The sequence below is a fragment of the Lentinula edodes genome, assembly GCF_021015755.1.
Source record: "Lentinula edodes strain Le(Bin) 0899 ss11 chromosome Unknown C8R40scaffold_107, whole genome shotgun sequence".
Lineage (NCBI taxonomy): Eukaryota > Fungi > Basidiomycota > Agaricomycetes > Agaricales > Omphalotaceae > Lentinula > Lentinula edodes.
The window spans coordinates 1-24,902 of record NW_025764413.1 but is presented as its reverse complement, the minus strand read 5'-3'; the positions used below and the strand labels follow the sequence as shown (position 1 = coordinate 24,902).

The 24,902-nt window shown below is 43.1% G+C and overlaps 3 protein-coding genes across 3 annotated transcripts; 2 read left to right on the top strand and 1 right to left on the bottom strand.

Moving 5' to 3' along the window:
* Nucleotides 1-9,216: 9,216 nt before the first annotated feature.
* C8R40DRAFT_1075448 (uncharacterized protein) lies at nt 9,217-9,957 on the top strand (the record flags this gene model as incomplete). The annotated part of the gene is made up of 6 exons (XM_046226865.1): nt 9,217-9,249; nt 9,299-9,459; nt 9,532-9,568; nt 9,591-9,650; nt 9,698-9,862; nt 9,916-9,957. The coding sequence occupies 6 exons, from the start codon at nt 9,217-9,219 to the stop codon at nt 9,955-9,957; spliced, it is 498 nt and encodes a 165-aa protein (XP_046078735.1).
* Nucleotides 9,958-15,056: 5,099 nt separating this feature from the next.
* On the top strand, nt 15,057-16,380 carry C8R40DRAFT_1178885 (uncharacterized protein; the record flags this gene model as incomplete). The annotated part of the gene is made up of 5 exons (XM_046232936.1): nt 15,057-15,104; nt 15,147-15,203; nt 15,268-15,625; nt 15,720-16,082; nt 16,139-16,380. The coding sequence occupies 5 exons, from the start codon at nt 15,057-15,059 to the stop codon at nt 16,378-16,380; spliced, it is 1,068 nt and encodes a 355-aa protein (XP_046078734.1).
* Nucleotides 16,381-17,304: 924 nt separating this feature from the next.
* Nucleotides 17,305-18,901, bottom strand: C8R40DRAFT_1064364 (uncharacterized protein; the record flags this gene model as incomplete). Its single annotated transcript, XM_046225558.1, has 8 exons — nt 17,305-17,338; nt 17,388-17,648; nt 17,701-17,828; nt 17,880-17,965; nt 18,013-18,452; nt 18,509-18,534; nt 18,586-18,720; nt 18,755-18,901. 8 exons carry the CDS (start codon nt 18,899-18,901, stop codon nt 17,305-17,307), a joined length of 1,257 nt encoding a protein of 418 aa, XP_046078733.1.
* Nucleotides 18,902-24,902: the final 6,001 nt, after the last annotated feature.

The following is a 24,902-nucleotide window of genomic DNA, read 5'->3' as shown; positions in this document are numbered from 1 at the left end:
CCATTAGCCAACTTGCGAGCACTATTGGCATACATCGGAATACTCTATCCAAATATTTACAGGAATATGGGATTAGTCCCCGAGCCTACAGCAGTATATCTGATGCTGATCTCGACAGACTGATTAAAGAGTACCGCCGGCATAATCCACAATCAGGGGTCCGCTACCTAAGGGGCCGACTCAGGAAGAAGCATGGGCTTCGGCTTCAGAAGCGCAGAATCAAGGAATCAATTGACCGAGTTGATCCCCTTGGAAATATACTTCGGAATTATACTATGATTCCCCGCCGCGTATATCATGTCTCTCGTCCAAATGCACTCTGGCATCTGGATGGGCATCACAAGCTTATTAGATGGGGTTTGTAATACATGGAATCATAGATGGCTACTCCCAAATGGTATTCTATGCATTACTTACTGCCCTATTGAATTGTACTCATCAAGTGTTTCAAAATAGGTAGTAGGGCTACAAGCAAGCAACAACAGTTCTTGAGCTTTTCCTTACTGCAATAGAAAAATATGGTCTTCCATCACGTCTACGTGGTGATCGAGGTGGGGAAAATACAAAGGTTTCCATTTATATGATTATCGCTCGCGGCCTCCATCGTACAAACTTCATGTGGGGGACGTATGTGCCTATCTTCATATTTTCCTGTGTAATCTATACTGAGTAATTTGTTACCTTTGCTTAGATCTACGCGTAATAACCGCATTGAGTGATTATGGGTTGAAGTTGGGGCACAATTTGCATAGCAATGGAGGGCTTTTTTTCAGCGACTAGAACAGCTACATGGGCTTGATCATGGGGATCCTGCTCATCTATGGTTGCTGCATTATCTCTTCTTAGATGAGATTAATGAAGACTGTAATACATTCTGTGAAGATTGGAACTCACATCCAGTCTCTGGAGAGGGTCATGATCAAGACACCTGAGGTAGGCACTTTTTATTATTATTTTAACTTGTTGGTCATATAACTGTCAATATTGTAGGACATGCACCTCATTGGTCACCTTGAGCATGGTGAGTATGAAGATGATTGCAATGGTCTTGACCCACAATCATTGTGACGATACTATGGGGTGGAAGATGAGGAGGATAATATTGAGCATAAATCATCAGACAGTGACAGTGGCTCAGATATAGATACACAGATGGTGTTGAGGCTGAAGATATATCTACACATACAGCTCAAGCTCTGATAAACACAGAATTTGCCAGGTATATAAATTATATGATTTGCCTATATTTTTTTTCTTCATAACTCCCTTTCTAGATCGTATTCTAAAAGATGTTCAATCTCAATTTCATCATGCACCAGTATGGGTACCAAAGCATAAAAACCCGTTTTCCACCAAGTTGCAACGAAAGTCTTCAAATGACGGTTTTAGTGGAAGTCTTGGAGAGTGATGCAGGGCTGCCTTCAGGGCTTGGCATAAGGCAGGATGAATGGGAAGAGGAAGGTTATCCCATATTTGAGACCCTTAAGTCAGGGTAGGCGGGGCACAAAGGAACTGCAAATTCCCTTACCTCTGGAAGATTGGCTACCTAGGGCAGAGGTCTGGGTAAAAGCACTAACTTCTTATGAATAACATTATGGCAGTAGATAACGCCTCTGAATAAAACTTGTAGGAGCAACCTTTAATATTATTGATCTTAATTTGAAACTTAGTGTAACCGCATTTTCAGGCTCTATTATATAATATGAATGTCGAAGTTCCCCGCTGGTTCAAGATTCAACTTATAATATTCAGAGATCGCCGTAAACATTCTCTTTTTCTACCACCATATACCTTTTCTCTCTCTTAATTATGCCAAAGCGAAAGGAAGCTCCAAGCTCCGAATCATCTGGACAAGAGGAGGAGAGCAACAGCTCAACTCTGATTCTGATATTCCCTCAGCTCGGAAACCATCTGCCTACAGCTCGTTGAAAGCATTGGCCTTGAGGAATCTTGCTTTAGGATCTGGAAAAGGCCAATCATCACTCCGTTCAGCAGCAGAGGCGGAATCAAATTTGGGCTACAAAAACCAAAAGAATCAGTCATCAAGTTCAGGCTCATCTTCCACTTCACATGTACCCACCAAGAAACGGAAACCCAGTTCCTCAAAAAGAGTTGTACTGGGTGGGGCCAGGTAATGAGACGCACAAGCGTATTTTGGTTATCATACATGATTACTTCATACATACAAGCTATGGGGACGTGATATGATGCCCACCTATCCAACGAACACGGTGATAGCGATTTGGTGATTTTAGGGTAGGTTATGACTGAGGAATGAATATTTTTCGGAAGAGGGGCATCAGGGAAACTGTCCCCTTGAAATATGAGACAATATCAAGAAAGTTTTGAAATATTTTGTAAACTAGTACTACATTTTCAAAATTCCGATATTTTCAAAATATAATGCAATTTGATTTATTTAGAATTTGTTTGATGAATCTCCAAACTATGTAGGAATAATATTTATAATTGGTACTAAAATTCACATAGTTAACTATAGAGGATGAATTAGTGGACAACTTCTTGAATTGTGGCTTCGACTTGGCTAGTACTGGCCATAAATGGTTGAACAATTCCTCTGCAATCATGTAATCAGTACTAATGTAGGTTGCCCGGAATCATATTTCTGGCCTCTTAAACAATATACTATGGTGACTACCGATTTAAATATGAAGTGACAGGGCTAGCCAAGCCTTTTAGAATTACAACTTTTGTAGAAGTACAAGTGTCAGCGACTGGTTCTAGTAACAGATGTCACCAGGCGTCACACTCAAGAAAACCTTAGAGGGCGGGGCGATAAAAGAAGCAAGCAGAGTTCTGGGCTAAACCAGGTAGAATAGACGAGATCAAAGCTAAGGAAATACAGCAAGTAGCTACAGCCTATATACTAGTGAACAACCCTCTGCCCTAGTAATGCCCAACACCCTGGGTTAGTGGTAAACATGAGTAGAACATAAGTAAAGTAGTGCGTAAGTAATGAAAGCTCGATCGCCATGCTGTATACGTGTTGTGAGACTGCTGTGTTTAATATAAGTAAATGAAAAGCGCATGTTGTATCAGTAAGCATAAATAATAGGTCAGGTGACAAGATAAGATAAGATATAGGATAAGGGAGATAGAAGATAAGACAAAAGATAAAAGATAAGACAAGGGATAAGGAGAAAGATAAGATGAAAAAGAAGTGATCGTAACATTACCCCCCCTTTAAGGCGCGAATTCCATGACGCGCAAGTCGGTTGACAAGTGCTTCAGATGGCATGGTACTTGGGACTGGTTCTATGTCTGGTGTAGGTATTTGTCGGAACAATTCAGTGGGAAATTGAGCAATCGGAATCTCGATCCGTTTAAGGGTTCGAGGCCTGGGCTTGTTAGGATACTTCTTGTGGAAGTCCTGAACAGCTTCTTTGGCATTCGTCATATTAGCTGCAGGTTCCCACGTCATTTCATGTGGTCCGTAACCTCTCCATTTTACCTTGTACTGGATGCTTCCATACTTGCGTGCATCCACAACCTCTTCTACTTCGTACTCTTCTTCTTCTCCAACTACTTCTGGAGGTGGCTCGGTATTTCGGGGTTGTGTCGGGAATTGGGGTTCATGGTACGGGGATAGGTGTGTTTCGTTGAAGACATTATGGACTCTTTTCCACGTGAGGGATGTCAGTTTGTATGAGCTGGATCCGATCTTTTCAAGAACTTTAAACGGTCCAAATCGTTTATCCCCAAGTTTCTTCATTGGGCGATCTGTCGTTATGTTGGTTCCTTCAAGCCAGACTTTATCACCAGCCTTATACTCTATCGCTTCATTCCGGTGTTTGTCATATTGGCGCTTCATGTCCTCAGCGGCTTTTTTCAGCGCCGATCCTACTTCTTCCCTGATCCGTTTCATACTATCGGCAAACTCCTGTGCTGTTGGGTTTTGTGACGTCATCTTCGGTGTGGTTTTTATGGGTGTCTGCCATTGTCTGCGTAGAAGGGCGAAACCTTCGTAGCTGAGTGTACTCGATCGTTATATGCAAACTCCATCATAGGAAGCCATTCGTGCCAATCACTCTGATGATGATTCACAAAAAGACGGATGTAATGTTCAATTTCTTGATTTATCCGTTCCGTCTGGCCATTAGTCTGAGGATGGTATGCAGTTGTATAGTTGCTTTCGATTCCTAGCAACTTGTACAGTTCCTTCATGAAGCGGGCATGGTACTGAGGGCCGCGATCGTGGACAATCTTCCGGGGCATTCCATGGATCGGGAATACTTTGTCACGATAGACACGTGCCATTCCTTCAGATGTTATCGTAGTATGTGGGCAAAGAGCCGTAACCTCTTCGTGAAGTGATCAACAAACACGCTGATGGCATTATACCCTCCAGACTCCGGTAATTCGCCAATCATATCTGTTCCTATGATTTCCCAAGGCTCAGATGGTACGTCATGTGATGTAATGGTCCTACGGGTTTTGTACGATGTGTCTTTGTGGCCTGACATTTTTCACAGCCTTCCACGTAGATCCTGACGTCTCGACTGATTCCTGGCCACCAGTAGTTGCGTGTAATTAACTCGATAGTTTTATAGCGGCCAGGGTGTCCTGCTGTCTGGGCGTCATGATGTGCCTGTATGATTCGTCCTCTGAGCTCTTTGTCCTTGGGGACATAGATGCGTCCTTGCCAAACTGCTAGTCCATCCTCAGTTTCAAGCCATTCCTTGTCTTTAGACTCGAGGGCAACCTGTACTAACTTGTCTCGCTGGTTTTTCTTTCTTCGGATGAGATTAAGCAGATCGTCTTCGGGGGCAGATGTCTGATCCGTTACTTGAGAAATGAAAAATTCTGGTTTTAGCAGTGTGACGTCGGTATTGTCATTCTCCCCTTTCTCAAGGCCTGACATCCTTGACAGAGCATCGGCTTTTCCCATCGATTTCCCAGGCTTATGGAAGAGCTCAATATGGTATTCAGCAATTTCAACTACCCATCTGGCTTGTCGTCGATTCAACTTCTGAGGTTTCCGGAAATACTGGAGATTCTGGTGATCGGTAAAGACTTCAACAGGTTCTTTTGCGCCCAGCAAATACTGTCTCCAGTCTGATAGAGAATCCATGATGGCCATCATCTCCTTGTCGTAAATTTCATAATTCCGTTCAACTCGTTAAGTGACCTGGACCTGAAGGCTACTGGTCTCCACTTTCCATCGACGTTTTGCGATAAGACAGCACCATTTGCGTAATCGGAAGAATCAGCTTCAATCCGGAATTTCCAGTCTCTCTTGGGATAATGAGAGTGACGTCTTCGATGATCCGGTCTTTCAGTTGATTGAACGCATCTTGTTCAAGAGATGTCCATTCCCAAGTCGCATTCCCTGTGAGCCGTGTTAGGGGTTTGGCAATTTTACTGAAATCTCGGATGAACCGGCGGAAGAAGTTGCAAAACCCTAAGAATGATTGTAGTTCGCGCTTTTTCTGTGGTGGCTGCCAGGTTCGAACTGCTTCAACCTTTTTTGGGTCCATCCGGATTTGTCCATTGCCTACATGATTCCAAGATATTCAACTTCCCTAGCCTCAAAGGTGCACTTTTCAGGTTTCAAGTACAGTTTGTTGGCTTTTAGGATGTCAAGAACCTTTCTGACGATGATCCGATGTTCCTCAATGTTGTCCGTGAAGATAAGGATATCATCCATATAGACAATGACGTGTCCTTGATCAATGAGCTCTCGAAGGATGTGATTCATGAATGCTTGGAACGTGGCGGGTGAGTTTGTAAGTCCGAAAAACATAACTGTGGGCTCGAACAAGCCTCTGTTTGTTCGGAATGCTGCCTTCCATTCATCTCCTTCTTTGATCCGGATGTTATTAAATCCCCATACATCCATTTTGGTAAAGATCTTGGAATTCTTCAGTTTATCAATGAGTTCCTGGATTAACGGGAGTGGATATCGATTCTTGACAGTCATGTCATTTAGCTTTCGATAATCCTGTACAGGCCGTAGTGTTCCATCTTTCTTTTTGACAAAGAAGAAAGGTGAAGCCATGGGTGAGCGTGATGGTCGTATTCGTCCCGATCTAAGGTTTTCCTCTAGGAATTCATCTAAAGCCTTCTGTTCCGGTGGACTGAGGGGATAGACTTTACAGTCAACTGGTTTGGAGCCTGGCGTTAACTCTATGGCATGATCCCATGGACGTCTTTCTGGCATTTGGTCAAAGTCTTTTTTACTAAATACATCAGCATACTCGGCAAGGTACGGAGTAGCGGCATCTGTAGTGCAGTTTGTACTTTGATATGGCCTTGGTCAGAAAGATACCCATCCCAATCGAACCAGAAGATCCTTTCACCATCGACAAGTTTTTCCTCTGTACCATCATCCTCAGGTGATTCATAGTGTGGCAAATACCCGCATTTGTCAGGACAACGTTCGAACGTTAACGTAGATTCCTTCCAATCAATGCTAGGATTATGGTAACGTAGCCAGTCTATGCCTAGAAAGATATCTGTCTTGCCTAGATTGGTAACTGCCATATCTATCCGTTCGGCATGATCTCCTATCACCATTCGGACTTGTACATAGCCTTCTATGGAACCATTTTTGTTCAGAGTGCCATCGGCGTTATAGACCGGCATTTTGACTGGTAACTCCTTAACAGTGAGCTGGTGCTGTTCTACAAAATCCTTATTGATACAGGACCCTGTGGCTCCGCTGTCTAGGAGGGCTTCCGTTTCAATCTGTACACCATTGTCGATATTCTCAATAGTGGTTCGCAACTTTAGCTCACGTCCTCGGGTACCTCGGACGAATTCTTACGACTTTTGAGATTGGTAACTGCTTCAGTTGCGGTTGCATGACTCAGATTTCGTATAGCCAATACCGTTTCTTCCGATGCTTCTCTGATACGACTTTCAGGCATCCAGGCTCTAAGGATTCCTATAGCCATAGGGAGTTTGTCCATTTGTAACCGCTGCGCCACCCATTCAGGTGTGTTTGGTTCATATCTCACAGGTTTTTTCTCAGCTCGGGTCGTCATTGTAGATAAGTTATTTTTATTGGGTGTACCAGTACTACCAAATTCAAAACTAAATTGACTGTCTACATATGACGATGACGAAAAGTCCGATGCTGATTCTGAGATTGGCCCCGGCAGACCTGCGTCTACTGCTGGGGCAGGACAAAACCCAATTCTTTGGCCATAGCCTCCTGATCCTCCTGTGTCATCCGGCTCCACATGCCTCTGACGAACTGCGGCTTCGGTGCTTTCTCTGGACAGAACTTCGCAATGTGGCCTTGCTTGCACAATGGAAACATTCCTTGTTGCGACGCGCAGCGTCAATGTCCATTGGTCTGCCTGCACCTTTGAAAGTTGTTCCAGTACCGTCTTTCCTATCCTGGGTGGGTACCGCAGGGGTTGGAGCCTTAGTTATGGGAGCCTGTGTCGTTTGTGGTTGCCATCTCTGGCTACTAGGTCCTTGCCCAGCATTCCGCTGGTATCTGTTGACCAATTCCGTCGCATTTCCTCACGACGCCACCACATGTCATCGATACTGATAATCTTCTGTTTGAGTTCATCGAATTTCTCGATTCGCTCATTGCTGGTGCCATATACTTGGTCGATCAGCTTCGGCTTTACATTCATTTCAATTAGCCTGATGACGTAGGGGGTCCTTAGCATATCCGGCGTCTCGCATGATGACTTCAAATTCCTTGAAGAAATCCTCTGCCCTCTCATTGGGGCCCTGACGGAGATGTTCTAGCTTCTCCTGAGCATTCTCTCTGTGAGTCCTTTGTCTAGGAAGGAGGCATTCAATGCATCCTTGAATCCTTTCCAGGTGACTTTCCATTCCTCCTCGTCGTCATTGAAATTATCGTCCGTATAATTCTGGACCCAGCTACTGACTTTGGGACCTCGCATATACGAGACCGCAATGTTTTTCTCACTGTCTGTGACGATCCTATTCCTTGGATCACGAATGTAGGCAAAGAGGGTACGGCGCCACTCTTTGAACTGGCTTTGTCGCCATCAAAGATGCTAGGCTCCTGAGCAATGACTTGCCATGAATATTGGAGGTAGTGGTGGTGGGAGCGGGAGTAGGGTTAGACATGCTGAAGTTGTGGTAGTAGGCGGTATGAATGAGGTGATATTTCGTTCGATAGAGATGAAGTGGATGGAGCAGATGAATCGGGGGTACGGTAACGATCGGTTTGTACCGAAAGTCTAGGTCGTCCTAGTCTTGAAGTAAAATCCGTTGTAAGGAAGACGAGTTACTAATGCAACCCGGTGGTGATGATGGGAAAATGTATGATTGGATTTGTAGAAGTTGAGAGTAATGTGGGAGAGATTTCGAAAATAGAGTACGATGATGTGGGAAGCAGCCTTCCACTCTCGCTTGATGAACAGATGCACCCTCCCTGTCTAGGAATGGAGCTCGTTGTGCACGCGAAGACCCTTCCGAAGATTAGTGATCAGTCGACGCTTTCGTCTGCCAGTACGGTGTCGGACTCAACGTTACACCTTTGTACTATAGGCGACACTGCTCGAATAGAGAGTAGAAGTCTGTGAAGGGTTGGTAAAAATGTGAGCGGGGATAATTGTGATAGGGATATGATTGCGTAGCGTGTGACAGGTGGTAAGAATAGCTTTGATCTTCTGTCAGCGACTGGTTCTAGTAACAGATGTCACCAGGTGTCACACTCAAGAAAACCTTAGAGGGGGGCGATAAAAGAAGCAAAGAGTTCTGCTGGGCTAAACCAGGTAGAATAGACGAGATCAAAGCTAAGGAAATACAGCAAGTAGCTACAGCCTATATACTAGTGAACAACCCTCTGCCCTGTAATGATGCCCAACACCCTGGGTTAGTGGTAAACATGAGTAGAACATAAGTAAAGTAGTGCGTAAGTAATGAAAGCTCGATCGCCATGCTGTATACGTGTTGTGAGACTGCTGTGTTTAATATAGTAAATGAAAAGCGCATGTTGTATCAGTAAGCATAAATAATAGGTCAGGTGACAAGATAAGATAAGATATAGGATAAGGGAGATAGAAGATAAGACAAAAGATAAAAGATAAGACAAGGGATAAGGAGAAAGATAAGATGAAAAAGAAGTGATCGTAACAACAAGTAATGGTAAAATGCAATGACTGTTGCTGCCCGCGGAGAGCAAACGGAGTTTGGGTTATGTAAGCAGCAGTATTCAAAACACGGAACTTAACAAAAATAATGGTTCCTCATCGCCTCTGAATGTCATCGCTCAATTTTCATTCTACCTCCAATGTCAGTGACCATTGACTTACATTGAACAGGATATCCTCCATCAAAGAAGCACAGATGTGTTAAGAAGAAGTCAGGGCCAGAATCGGAGCAAGAGGACAACGACAACAGTGACGTGTCAGAAAATACGTCAACATGGGATTGTACAAAGATTGAAGGAGAGGGTGAAGAAAAATACCTCTGTTTGATGACCCCTCATGCAGAGGTTGTTCGGTACGTTCAATTCTCACATGGCACATTTTGTTTTACTCAAAAGTTCATCTTTTAATGAACATACCATTCTAGAAAGCTCTATTTGGTCCTAACATTCTCTGTAGCTCGCGTATGTGAAGTAAATCATCAAGGAAGTGGTAATTGATCATTCCCTTGACGCCATAGCGCTCACTGGACCGTTACTATATGTGGTAAGCATTGGCATGTTTGAGGGTTCATTACTAATCTTTTTGTTTAGACTCCGCAAGGAGAGCGAAAGTTGGGAACCAAAGCAGGTATTGACATTGATAATGTCTCGTCAAAACTCAAGAAACGCAAACTCAACAAACATGCTGAAGTTGAAGACGAATTGCCGGAGAGAATTGTTACAATGCTGACAACAGAGATTTGGGTTTCCCTCCTGGTGTGTAGAGTCCGACTCTTAATTGTTTGGTGTTCAATGAATGTTTGTTACAGATGCTAGCATCTCCGTTGGGGCGCAATATGATTACAAGTTGATGCCAGATTACAGCGGGAAATTATTCGCACTCAACAAAGCACGCTTGCTTCAACCCGATTGGCGTAAAATCGATGGCGAGTTGATAGGTTCCTGTCAAGTCCATGCTCGGGCCTCCACTCCGCCGCTCGGTACTCGAAGATCCACTCTTATTGTAATCTTACTCTATTGTTCTTTCTCGCTACACATACCTTTGGTTCTAGTCCCTCCTTATGTCTTTACTCTACCCTGCAGGTACTACTCGTATAGCTCCTAATAGTTAGTCTGGCGCTCCGCAATGATGCGCCGATCCGTAGATATAAATACTGCCTGTATGCTACTGTAGTTCCTCAGTTTAATTATCAACTTAAATCAACTTAGATCTCCCTTCCCAACTTAACCCTTCTCTAAGTCTTCAGGCTCAACGCTTGAAGTACGTTCCACTCGACCTTAGGACTTGAACGTTCTCCTGTTGCTTCCTCGTCATCGGCGTTCCCGCCGCTCTGACTAGGCTGCTCCTCAGTTCCTCCCTTCTCTACTCTCGATCTCCGGGGACTAACAGCGTAACGGCGGTATTGTTAATAACTTCACTACTGTCCCACTCGTCTTCCGCACTTAGACACCTTGTGGCTTTGGCATGGTTACACGGTGTACATGATCTTAACAGTTCCTTGGAAAAACTACCAGCAGCTGAGGCCGGGGACTGTGGTTGTTGCGAACGTTAGTTTTTAGGCTGCATGTACTGCAACGGAACCAAAAGTAAGCTTGACTTTCTATATAGATAGATATAGATAGAGTATATATTCCTCTGCCAATCAATACATCCTTCTTATGTTTAGTTCTGTGAAATATGAGGAAAGTTACATTGAATCATGCTCAAAATATCAGCCACTCATGCGAAAGGACTAGAATTATGAGTGAAACCAACTGACAAGTTGCTCAAATTACCCGAAGAATATTTGAAAAGATTTGAAATGTTCTTGAAATGTTCTTGAAAGATTTTGAAATCTCAAACTGGGCCGCCAAATTTCCGAACTTTCACACATATTGCAACTATGTAATATTTTAGTACGTTTGGTATTTTCATTCAACTTTCTCGCATGTAACACCTAATTGTTGTCTATTTCAAGGGACAGTTTTCCTGATGGGTCCGAAACAGGCATTGACCGGGATCCAAGTCATGCGTGGGAAAACATCCATTTTGGGATGGACCTCATCCTGGCAGCTGCATAGAATCGTCGTAGAACTATCCTGGAACTATCTTTCCTACCATGCACATTCATATACAACCAATCGATCATTTTCTACTTAAAAGATACATCTTCTTGGATAGTTTTGAAGGCTCAGCTAAGCCATGATGGACCAAATAATCATCCAGGGCAACACAATCTTTGATGTTCGAAAGAGACTCCCAGGTAACATCGTCGTCGACCCATTCTACCATGAACTTCAAGCCCCGCCCAATCCATTTATGGCCCAAAATCAACTGAATCGCTGTTTCAACTGCCTCATCTTCTTTGCTTACCCCATGATCCTCTTCTCCAAAGCTTGTCTGAGAATCCTTGGCATTGTTGGTCCCTGGGTCACCAGTAATTGGTACATCAAATGACTCATGAGAGTCTACAGGATGCAAGCTATGGGAGTTGGAATCAGAAGGGGGAATAGGCCGAGGTTTAGGCCTAGGATGAGCTTGTCTGAGTGGTGCAGTGGGAACAAATGAAGTGAGAGCAGCTTCAGAATCCGAGTCTGAATCTGTCGAGTTATCATTTTCAGGTGCGTGATCTGTGTGATTCAATGAGGATGTCTCTGAACTTGAGTCTTCAGACTGGTTTGCCATAGCCTGGGTCTGTCCTTGTCCCCGCCCTTTTTGAATATGTCCGTGTCCACGTCCACGTCCACGACTGCGACCTCTGCCTAGTTCTCTTTGTTGCGCTGCCTTTCTTTCCCTTGCGGCTGCCTGCAAAACTTTTTTCTCCCACGCCGCTGTTTCTTTTCTTGCTTTTGCCTCGTTCTTCTCGAATGCCTCTATTTTCTTTTTCAGTTCTTTAAATTTTGGCTTGAGCAATGTCAGGACACGTTTCATCTCTTCTTTCAACAACTCTTTCATGTTTTCCTCTGCTGCCAAATGTCGACTCATTCCCGTGTTCACAGCAACATGTTTCCTCTTCTTTGCGAATGCCTTGTTGCGCAACCTCTCATTCTCGGCCTCCATTAGCTTCATGTGGGCAAAATTTGCACTCAACAGTTTCCCTGCTGCCTCAAGCTGTGTGCGCATGACTATATTTTTGGTCCAGAGATATTCTTTTGAGACAGTGCGGTGCACATGAGGGAGAGGAGGCAGAAGTACGATCCCGTGCTCATTGCTTGTGCTGGGAGTAGGAGTCGAAGAAGTAGAAGATGTCATTACAGGTTCAAGGAGTGAGGGAAGCTGTACAGGAACAGGCATAGCAGACTTTGTTGTGAAGTTTTTTGCAGGTTCATACAAGATTGAATCGATGGTGTTGCGATTGAATGGGTGTATACCAGTTTTACGGAATGCTGCTGCTATTGTAGTAGTCTTAAATGCTTTCTCTCGTGCTGTTGCATAATGTCGGAGTAGATTATACTTGTCAATAATGATGTATTTTCGGGATAACGAAGTAACTAGGGCCTGAGTATATACAGATATGTGAGTAATGTATATGAAATGTTTATTGAGGCTGACGTGCCTTCCAGCTGGATGCGAGAGGTCCAAACACTCCTACATCACAAGGCTGTAGGGCATGCGTGGTATGAGCAGGAAGACAAATTACAACGATTTTGTGCTGTTCTGCAAATCTACAGAATCGATATGTGCAATGTGAATTATGTCCGTCAAGAATGAGTAAGCAATGTTTTTTGTGTGGTTACGAGCTGCAGTGACAGGTTCAAAGTCTTTCTCGAGCCAGAGAGAGCCAAGCTCTTGGTCAGTCCAGCCATTGGGTGAGGTCAAAATACTAACGGAAATGCAAGTGAGCGCAATCCATGACACAAAGGATGACTGAGACGTACCTTGCATTTGCTGGATTGACATCACCCCAATGAATGTCCCGCCTCTGTCCTTCAAAAATCACTGAGGGGTGGAGGGCTGACCCGTCGGCACAAACTGTTTCGATGATTGTCACTAAATCACGATTGCCAGACTCGATGGAACTGACAGATTTCTGGTTACGATCCACAAGGACAGCTGTACGCTGACCAATACCCAATTGAACTCCTTTTTCGTCCATATTGTAAATGTTTTCGGGAGGTATTTCATACTGAGCAACAGTGTCTGCGAGAACATCATAGGAGGTAGAGACTGCAGCTAGAGTAAGTGAACAAGCTCGACTCTCCTCAAGACTAGTAGTGAATTTCAATGCAAGATCTGGATGGCGGGTCCGAAAACGGCAAATCCAATTGTCGCCCATAGGTTTTCCCGCAATATCTGAGGCATATGCAGAAACCATGGGTAACAAGAGAGGCACACCACGCTGACCCTGTACTTTGATCCACTCCACAAGAAGATCTTCCTGTGCAGGTGAGAGATTCTGTTGGTGGGCATGAGCCTTAGAGCGAGACTTTCCACCATGAACACGTCGCTGGAGGGTAGCTGGATGAACCCCATAGGCTTTGGCAGCCTTACGGACAGAGAGTTCACCATTAGAAGATTCAATGGCCTGCATAGCACTTTGGATCGCTTCTTCTTTTGACTGCGGTGGAGTGGCTCCTTCAACACCCTCATCATCCGAGTCACTCGAGACGAGTTCAGGCATATCAGGGTCATCTAGTGCATTAGACATCCTGAAAGATGGAGAGTAAAATTCCGGGGCTGTTGGACCCAATACAATTATATTGGCAATTGTTAACATTTGATGACTCACATACCATCTATGGAACATTGTTCTCTTATTACAAACCACTATCTCACTATCGTGTTATTAGTCTCACCGTCGTGTTATCAATCCCACCATTGTGTACTATTACTATAGGACTACCAGTAGGATACATTGTATTGTACTTCCTTTCTCTCTCGCTATGTTTAGCTGTAACATGACATCGTCTACCTTGGACTTGTATATAAACCTGTAGTATTCGTCTTGTCGAATAAGTAGTCCTCTCTACTCCTTCATCGTCTGATCTGTGTGATCAACTACAGTGCTGTGTGCACTCTATCTCTTACTGCCATTGCTGCTGAATATAACGTGATTATATTCTAACAGCAATTCTCATTGATAGGAAGTACATAATGAGGTTGCAGGTGGACAGATGCAGGTAAGTAATAATTGAAGATTTTGAGATATGAGTATTGGTACGTAGTAGATGGATAGGTGATAAGTAGCCCACAGGACGTCAAAGGACACAGTTCATAGCATGCCTGATGATGATGGCAAAGGTCAAAATTAGTAATAAATAGATACCTTGAGTGGTAGTTACGCACCAATACCATGTACTCCAGATAATGACATATATTTGGGATGTGAACTGCGATGGACCACCTGAATACTCCCAAGTCTTGTATGCCATCCCGAAGATGCAAAAAAAATGGGAAAAATCATTGCAGGCCTGATTGGTATGAAGCCATCAGTCTCGCTGCTTGATCCAAATTTGAAGGAGATCCGATGCATAGCTGGAGAGATATGGAGAATGACATTCTGCATCAGATTAAGCATACTGGACAGTCAAAGATGAGCTTCTTACACGTACTGTGCTCCGAGGCATCACACATGGCTTGAAAGAAGTGATGAACTTTATCCTCATGCCCATCGAAAAGCAAAAGGAGCAGGCGAACCGCAACACAGACCCGAATTCCTCAAAATGAAGCCTGAAATAATTAAGGATTTCACGTGATTTTGCTGACTGCGCCAAACAATTGATCCATTGTTAACTATCCATCCTTTTGATCATCTCCAAAGCAGGTTCAGAGCATTTTCTGCAGTTGCTCTACATAAATGATGTCACATTTCTAACTCTAAACAAGTATTACAGCCTGCGGATGCCAGATGATTCATTTCATGGTCTGACTCACTTCTAGGCCCCCCCTAGTAACTCCAGCTACAAAGCCATCGAAAACCAAGTCTGCAAAAGAACAAAAGGTTCGTGAATTTATTAATTTCGACCAATTATGACGCACTCATTACCCAAAGATGTCGGTATTAGGAAGAGTGAAGAAGTACCCTATTAACTGCATCTGCTCATTCTTTGCGTTGTTCAGACTGAGGATGCCCTTCACTTTGGGGCCATTGCAATTATTCCGGAACCTATCACCAATGTGGACGCACGTCCTTTTTATTTCCCATTCCAATTGTGCAACTCATATATCCTTTATTTCACAGCCCTCTACAGACAAGCTTGGCCCCATTCCTTATCTAGATTTGAGCAGTCCTGAAGATGCAGGAATGTTCGATGATATGAGGCTAAGGAAACTCAGGACCCACAAGACTGCAGTCATTGATAGAATCGACGGCTTCTATGTGCAGCGAAGCTGGACTCATGGCGAGCTCATGGATTATGTCACAAAGCTTCTCCCCATTCCTATGCGGTACCTGAGCCTGTCTGGTAGATGGGTCAATCCGTTCTATGATAGGAAGGATCCCGACAGCAATCCCGAATTTTTTGGCCCGCTCACCCTGTGCATTATTTCTAGGGCCAGGGTTTCAGGCGTTACCGAGGACCTTGCAAGCTGGCCCAATGGTGAGTATGTCTACCAGCTGTCAGTGTCTCCAACAAGGAATACATGGCGTGATAATGTTCTGATATTTGGTATGATGGCTTTGCCCTTCTGTAGCCGTATCGAGCTTATGCATTTTCTTAGCACCGCGGGTGTCGTTAGCTGATCCTATGGTAAAATGGGCTCGGAATGAAAACCCTATTCCCGCTCCCCGCCCACCTAGTGACGACGAGAATTTTCCTTCTGCAATCACCTCAATCAATGAAGAAGGCAGCTATAGAAAATCCGGCGCCAAGGAGGCGGAACCTATTCAAGCCAAACGCAGGCGGCCCATACGCACTTACAAGGGAAAGGGAAAGGCCAGAGCTGCATCCTCTTCTTCTGCTGGAGAATTGTCGGGTTCAGAGAACAGAGGGGCAGATAGCGATGAATATCCTGGAATGAAGGAAGCCATATCAGAGAGTCTGGCAACTACTCGCTGTGAGTGATACTGTTATTGACTCAGCGGTGTTGGTCGCTCACATTCTACGTCCCAGCTCAATCTACCTTCATCCAGCAGGCTTCACAGTCTGGAAGCACCTCTCAGGCTCCAGCATTTATCTACGTCAATGATTCGGATGACAATATGAACATACAGGAGACCATCACCACTTCTCTTGAACCTACAACACCTCCGGTACATGTGCCTACCAGCCCCAGCATCATGAATTTGAGTTTTGTCAACGACACTATTGACTCAAATGCGTTCACTGCTGCATTCAATGACTTCGGCTTCTGACATAGTATGACGGATACAACGGCACTTCATATGGACAATCTTCAGTTTCACCATCGAATTTACTCTATCACGAATTTATTCTCCATTCATCTCTTGACCTAGTACGCTTCCTTAATTATTTTACCGCAGCGGTTGAATTTCTTTGCTGCTCAATATTTAATACCAATACTTATGGACCTCTACTCGCCAGCATTAATGTTCATTCATCTCAATATGTATTGGCTTTACTTCAATAATAATCGTTCTTCCTGCAACTTCTCTTCGAAGTTTGAACCTTCGTTTCGCCGCCACTACAACCGCAAACTGTAGGCAGCATGACATAATAATTGATTTCTTCTTCTGACTGTCGCGGCTGCACCTTCTCCACTATGTGGCTCAAGCAGAATTGCTCTTTTATGCAACTGACTCTCTATTTTGTTCTTTTTTTGATTCTTAACACATGTTTAGAGGTCGTATTTCGACTTTGTCTTTGTTGTTTCCAGTCTCGACTTTCAATGTCTCAATTGTACGACTTTATTTTCCTGGATTTTTCGACTTTTATTTTTGTGCAGATTGAACAGCATAACACAGAGGTAGTCTCGCTGGTTTCGAGAGAAGTCCAAATACGACGAAAAAGTCGTGGATAGTCACAGTGACAATCAGTACACTCGTCGTTCAATCAGAATTCTCGGGTCGACGGGATACTGACCCTCGGGTGTTCTCGGGGACACGACACTGGATCACATCCCGTTACGATCCTTGACGAGATGTGACTCGCATGATTATTCCCTTTGGTCTATCGGTTCCTATTACTTCCTTCCTAATGATTTGTACCAAAAACTAACAGCTGTGAAAAACTGATCATTTGACATAATTATTGCACAGTAAATTGAGCGCGGTTGTCCCCATGAAATCAACCTGAGCCTCGAAATTTCACTCTGACCACTAAATCTTTTCCGCCTGCCAAAAGGATGCATACCTATAATACAGTAAATTACACAAGATTCATATTTTTCAAAGAAACCTACATGTTGACTCTGTCGAGAGGAATTGCCGTTCCGGGCTGCCGTATATTCAATGGCTTAACTTGAAATCCATTCAGGGTGAAAACTTGATTGTACCAGGGATATCTGGATGCAGATCGCCAAAATACAAGGCCCCTTGGTGCAAGTACTCTTGAAAGCTCAATGGCTTCGTTTTTGAGTTCATTCGAGCCGGGATTATACCAATCCATATGATCCATGAGTAGCACACGAGTGAGCGATGATGAAGGTAACTCATGAAGAGCGCTGATAAAGCCCACTATTAAGATCAAAATGGGGAGATGAGAAATGTATGTACTCAAGAATTGTTTCGGTGTAGATGCGAAACGCGTTGAGACTTTCACAATCCTTGGCCTTTAACTTATCAAAACCCTCGCGACTGAGGTAGGACGGACAACATTCAGGAGTGTAATGCCCGAGGAGTGCCTACGTTATGCCCGTAAGGTTTCGACTTGTAGTGAGATTTGAGTAACGCACAAGCAGATAAAAATAGTTCTGCGTTTTTAGCAGGTATGTTGATAGAATTGGATCCAAAGTATCACAGATGTATTGGTACACGCCACCTAGGTATTTGAGTATTCGTCCAGTCGTTATAAGATCCAGACTGTACCTTCATCAAGTAACATTCTCCGTTGGTTCAACGGAACTCCCAACGCATTCCAACAAAAAATAGGATTGCGTAACAAAGCTACCACGAGAGGGTTTAACCACACCGAGCGTAGTTTTGATTGCCACATGCTGGTCTGTTCCTCCAATGATTCACAATCGCACAAACGTTCAACGTCACCGTAGACTCCCGTAAGCTTGAAGAAAAGTCTGACAAACCGTAAAGCTCTTCCACTATATCCCCAGTCATAAAAGGATGATGACGAAAATGCGGATGCATTGGCTTTCCAGAATTCATAAGCGTGAATTGAAAGGCGATCTTTGAGTTTACTGTCCAACAGATCGCGGAAGCGGGGATGATATCCGCGACCGAACAGCGCAAAAAAGTCAGAGTATTCAAGGCTTGATATTGCAGCTAATTTCAACTCCAGAAGGTGACCTTGACTGGGTATATAATTTAATGAAAAGGTACAAGCAAGCCAAAGGAGGCATCTATTCACCAAGGGTTCATATCGACGCAATGCAACTACAAATCTTGGTCAAATGAAATTTAACTACAATAGCAGCTCTGACTCACATTTCGAGGCGAGGAAGCAATTGCATAGTGGAGGACGTTATCCCCAGCAGAGGTAATTGCGAAAACTGAGTCAGAAGAAGTTATATCGAGATGCTGGATGTCAACTTCAGGATCTTCCTGAAAGGGGCTCATCAGCTCCCGGTGAGCTGTGAGATAAATTGAGGCCTACCCAAGTGAAAGTGTAGATCAGGGTTTTCATGCCCTTGTGTCGAATAGTCGCACTGTATTCCATGCGCCAAGGCTCAAGTATATGTAAGTCAGATGTGTGGGGGGGCAAATGAATTTCATACCGATTCACCAGTGAACGGTTGGTCATCTTCATCTTTTGTTTCTGCCCAACGAAGTAAAGTCTGCCATGCTTGAGCAAGACTCATGGTTAAGTGTAGGAAGAAGTAGCGTGTCAGAAATCAGGGGGGGGGGTCATGCTTCAGAGTCAATTTTCTCAGACCCCAAATCTCGGATTCTAGAATTCCAGAAGTCTGGTGATTAATCTATAAATTTAGACATGCTTACATCAGAGTAATTGAGTGGTGTGGTATTTGTTAACCAAATATGAACAAATGCTGTTGAAGAAGGCAGATGTATAACCCTGTCAGAGTGATAGTGATGCTTGTTAGTTACAAAGTGACTTCTGAACTCACTTTCAGTCTAAATTCGGCAAAGCTGAAAGTTGAAACTAATCAACTGAATTTTTTGATTAGTGTACGAAAGTAAAGATGGGGTTTGATCGAATTATTCAGGAATTAATTCAGATCTCATGCCTACCTCATCTACTAAATTTGAAGGACTTACTTGAGACCCACAAAAACAATGATGAAAGTTATCAACTAAACCTGTGTTTTCGGCTAAGGGTCCGAAAGTGGTTGAGAGCACTTCCCAGCAGTGAAAGCACCCAGAGCATGTTGCTTTCGGTGCTTTCAGCACTGGGATCTGCTGGGATCTGCTCTCAGCCCTTAGCCGAATATCTAGGTTTTGCAGATTTGAATGCTTACCAACCCTGTTGGCATTCAACTTACTTAAAGTTGAGATAGAACTTTACTTGCATTGCTCCTGTACTTGCCTATTGTGGAATGTCCAGCGGCACAATTTTACTGATTGTGGCTGCTCAATTATTGATTATATATGTTTCCTCCATGAATATCTAATTGAGGCAAATTCTAGGTGTCCTGCCTTGTGGAAAAGACCCTCGCAGTTGTTTTGCTTAAAAGCTGGATGGAAGATGGTCATGCCATTGTTGCTGCACTACTGAACTCTTGGTAGTAATTCATCAGGAGCCTTTACATTGTCTTTGACCATAACAGACCGTGTAATATGTGTACTAGGACAAAAGAACGATGGTAAACTAGTTATTCGGGAATCAGACATTGCCAGAATGATTTCGATGCTATCTGTATCAACTAATCCTGAATATCAGTGAGACTCAGAATCTAAGTCTAGTTCTTGTAGAATCGGAGGCAGGGGCTTTTCTGTGTTTTTACCGACTGAGATATGGGGTGTCAGGTCAACCATCAGAATATCCTGGACATTGGCATTAAGAGGCTCGTTTCTCTTCCAGAATATCAATACTTCAAGAAGATCCTACATCTGCAAAACCTGGATATTCGGCTAAGGGCTGAGAGCAGATCCCAGCAGATCCCAGTGCTGAAAGCACCAAAAGCAACATGCTCTGGGTGCTTTCACTGCTGGGAAGTGCTCTTGACCGCTTTCGGACCCTTAGCCGAAAATACAGGTTTTGCAGATGTATATGACACCTCAATGATGGTTTTATTACTTGAATCTATCTACTGACTCACTTTATGGCTGCCGAAAATCACGGTACCCGCAACAGGCACTATTTTCATGAGAGATTATTTGAAGCTAGAGTTTTTTGGACCTACTTAATGAGAGAATAACATTGAGCTCCATGAGTCCCTTGACAGAATCATGTTTCCTAATGAACGCCAGTAAGAAAAAGAAAAGACCAATGCTGCGAAAAATTCAAATTTAGACATCAAGCTTGTAAGTGGGGCCACTAGCATTTGCAGTACCACCTGCAGTGACAGTCACTGCATGGTATCTGCATTCCACTGCAGTGCATCCGCATGCACCTGCATCACACTTATGGCATTTATATGTATTTTGTCTAATTATGTTAAGCTATCTTGAGTTCATTTTTGCCACATGTTCAACTATTTCAGGATACGTCTATGCACATTGAGTTGATATATTGCTTGGTTTACAGATGTATGTAAATCCTATATGCTTAGTTATGTATGTCACAAGCACTTCACTGTACTCACCCATTCATATTATCTGCAAAACCTGTGTGACCATGACAGCAAGGGTACTAGTTGGACAACACTGTTAGGAGATAACTCAGTTGTCTTTGAAGCAACTAATCATTGATGTAGGTAAGTACCTTTTAGGAGATAACTACAGTTGGTTAGTATGACAAATGTACTGCTAGTATACTTGGGGCTCACTTCAGTTGTCTTTGAAGCAACTGAGGGAGCCGATATTGCTGTCGGCATGATGTGTCTGCTACTGTACAGTATAAGACAATAACACCATTTATGTAACTGTCCGCTGGTCCTATGTACGGAGTACTTCCCTAACAAGCACTGTCCGGCCAACAGCACTGAAAGCAATTTCTAGAAACCACTTCAGTGCTGGGAAGTGCAGTCAGTCTCTTAGACAGAAATCTAGGATGTACAGATGCATCTGCATGCTCCTACCTTTTGAATGCATTTGCCTGGACTGTAACTGCACACATCTGCATTGTGACTGCATGCAACTGCACTGTAACTGCACACACCTGCACCTCATCTGCACTGTAACTGCACACACCTGCACCTCATCTGCACTGTAACTGCACACATCTGCACCTTACCTGCACTGTTACTGCATTCACCTGCATTATTCCTGCACTTACTTGCAGTTTCACTATGAGCAATGAGGCTCTGTACTTTTGCATTGAAATTATTGCGGACTGAAGTCTTGCATTCAATCACAAGGCTCTGAGTGTCTATATACACTGCAAGTATTTTGAATACGGCCTTTGGAAAATTATTGAGCCACCAATATTGTGAAGCTACTATCCCCCCTATAATTCTCACAAATTAAGCACTATTGGCACAGTTTATTCTAGGTCATTTGTGGATAGTTAAGATTATGAAGGGGAGGAAGTTACATTGCTGATTTTGGCCAATGGTTCTGGAACATCATATAAAAGGCATGATGGAAATATTCTTGCAATCTCATGGTATCACCAGATTTAGGTTGAAGAACCTAACCCAGAGACACAGAGCCATGTATAAACACTGGTCAAGGACTTACAAAAACAACTTAAACTAAAGGAGATACTTGATATAAGAAATACTTTGATTGGAAAATTCTAGAGGACAGTATGTGTATTGTTATACATTCATTTTTTGCTTTTTGGAGTTCTCATTGGCCAAATTGTCATCATTTATCCACCGCTTTCAAAATCCACCCAAATTATTGATGGTGGAATTTGGAATTATACCAGCTTTGTGAACACCAGCTGGTATCATATTGTAGTACAAGAGGATATTACTTACAAAGCTGAAATTAATGATACAAGATACAGAAAGCCTGCATTGAGAATCAATGCCAAGAAACCTGGCAGCGGAATTGACAGAATAATGAGATCACTATCCAATTTCAATCAAATATTCACATATCCATTCAGCCCCTACAGGCCATTATACTCCCTGTTATTGTCATACAAAGCATTTATAGAATGGGATATATTTTGTACAGTGGAGGATCATCTATTTACATATATATTTGAGTAACTGTAGTGCTACTGCATGTCACTGCATATGTCACTGCAGGACTACTGCACATGTCACTGCATATGGTACTGCAAAATGTTCTGTGCCCGATGTTAGTTGGCTATGCAAAACGCAATTTTCGCCTCTTGCGCATTGAAAATTTATGGGGGCATGCCTGACTATTGAACCAGGAGAATCAGGATCATTATTTGTTGCCAAAGGAGTGACTTACTCCCTAAAATAGGACATTAACAAGATTCCATCCCCTTCTTTAGCATTCAATACATCTCCCTGCTCAGAGACACATATTCCAACAACAGGAGTTCTCCAATATACATCATCTTCAGTTCTATCACAATGTCCACTACCATCACAAACTGGTATGTGCAATGGCAGCCCCCAATCCCCCCAAGCAAATATATGCATTCTGGAGTTAAATTCTGTAGAAGAGCTAGTGATGCTGAGAAAATCTTGGATGATTGTGGGATGAAGGCCACTGTACTGGCTTCTGAGCAATTTATCTACATCATCGATCCCTGGCTTTCCGTCTGCATCTATAGTGATTTTGGGTATTTCCATGTACTGTGCTCGTGCATTGTCCGGCATGAGAACAATTGCAATGACATTTTTTAGCATAGTCTGAAGGATGAATGCGTCAATTCAGAGATAGATCGGATGAGGGGAACTTGAAGAACCATTTTGTCCGGGCTTCGAAAAGACCATTTCGGCTGCTCCATTTTGAACCTTTATACAGAGCATCAGATTAATGCACGCCGCTTGATATTCAATCATTTTCTCAAAGCAATGGCCGGGAGGGCCATTGCGATGCTTCCAAGATTGCAACACATCCCTTACACCGCAAATAAGCTCAAATTATAGTATATTCTATGTACCGCAAACCTGACGGGCACAGAACTTTTGCCGTAACCCGTGCGGCACCAGTCCCACGCAGTTCCGCGCAGTTCCGCGCAACTTTATGCAGTTCCGTGCAATCTGTAAATATACAACATTGTGTACAAAATCCTGCTACATAGTCATATTGCTTCTCAACTAATTCCAGACAATGATATTGTACAATGGAGCTCTACAGGTCCAATTTAATTTTCCTATCCCGAAATTTTATCTAATACTTGAGTTTGTTCAGTAGCCTTCACTGGATTACTAACTAAACTATCTATTCTGGTGTCTTACTAACAATGATTCAACAATTGAGAACAAAAATATGATTGAGCAGATATTCTGAAGCTTATCTGCTTCATAATCTTCAGATGTGAGTGATTGGTATTTGTGAGATATTCTATGTACCCAAATAGCAACAATCACATTAATAGCTGGAGGGAGATTGTCTATTTAATGAGATTCTTATTTCTCTGATTGTTAGTAAAAGCTGGGTGCAGAAGTTATATGCAGATCCGCGCAAGTTACATGCAGGATACATGCAAGTTATATGCAGGTCCGTGCAAGTCAAGTGCAGATCCGCACAAGTTAGGTGCAGATCCGCGCATGTCAGGTGCAGATCCGCACAAGTTACATGCAGATCCGTGCAGATTGAAGCACAGAACTTTTGCAGTAACAGTTTCCACAAAGTAACTGCCACTCTTCACTGCAGTTCTGTCTACATTAAATGTATCTCAGTTGCCTGTCTGACTGTTCTAAGCTTAATTCTTGCTCAATTGTTTTATGCTCTCTTCCTGTGTGTCAAGTTCAGATATTAGTCCTTAGTTATGTACACAAGTAAGAAACCGAGTCCCCTAATCAATATACATGTAATACCCCCACCATAGAATGAATTTCATGTCTATAACACCTGCATGAAAATGGCAATACACTGAATGTACTTGATGATATTCTTGGAGGCTCATCCATTCACCATTGCTCAGCACATGTTTGCATGTATACATTGTAGCTGCATGCTTCTGCATTGTAAATGTATACATATGGTGCAACTGCATGTGTTGTTATCCTTACTTAAATTGATCCTGCATTGTTACTACACTTATCTCTATACTTTGTACACTTGCCAGAGATGTTAATTTAATCTGCAAATTGATCATGAGACCATTAAGAAGCCATTGAACTAGTGATCCAGTTCAATACAATTGCAAGGAACTACAAGCTTACTTCTCAACACTGTTGTGAATCCCTTTTGAGTAGAGAAATCAAGATGTGCTCCCACCAGACTAAAAGGGTGGTATAATCTTCATCATATGAGCCAATCAATGTCATGCTACCCTCAGATACCATTGAAACTTCCAACAAAAAATTGAATAACAGTAATGTAGTGCCATTGCAGGTAGAGTAAAATTTGCCAGTCTATTGTTTGACCCAACAGTCTCAATGAAGAGACCTCTTTCACCTCCCAATATCACACTGGCACAGTGTTGTCAAGCCTGTAGTCATTGCCCATTATGTCTAATAACTGAGGATCAAGCATTTGTTGTCATTTATAGATAATTGAAAGGTTGGAAGGATTCATTCAACATACCTAAACAATCACTGTGCTCCCATTGCTGAGACTAGGTAAAATGGCCTGCTCATCAA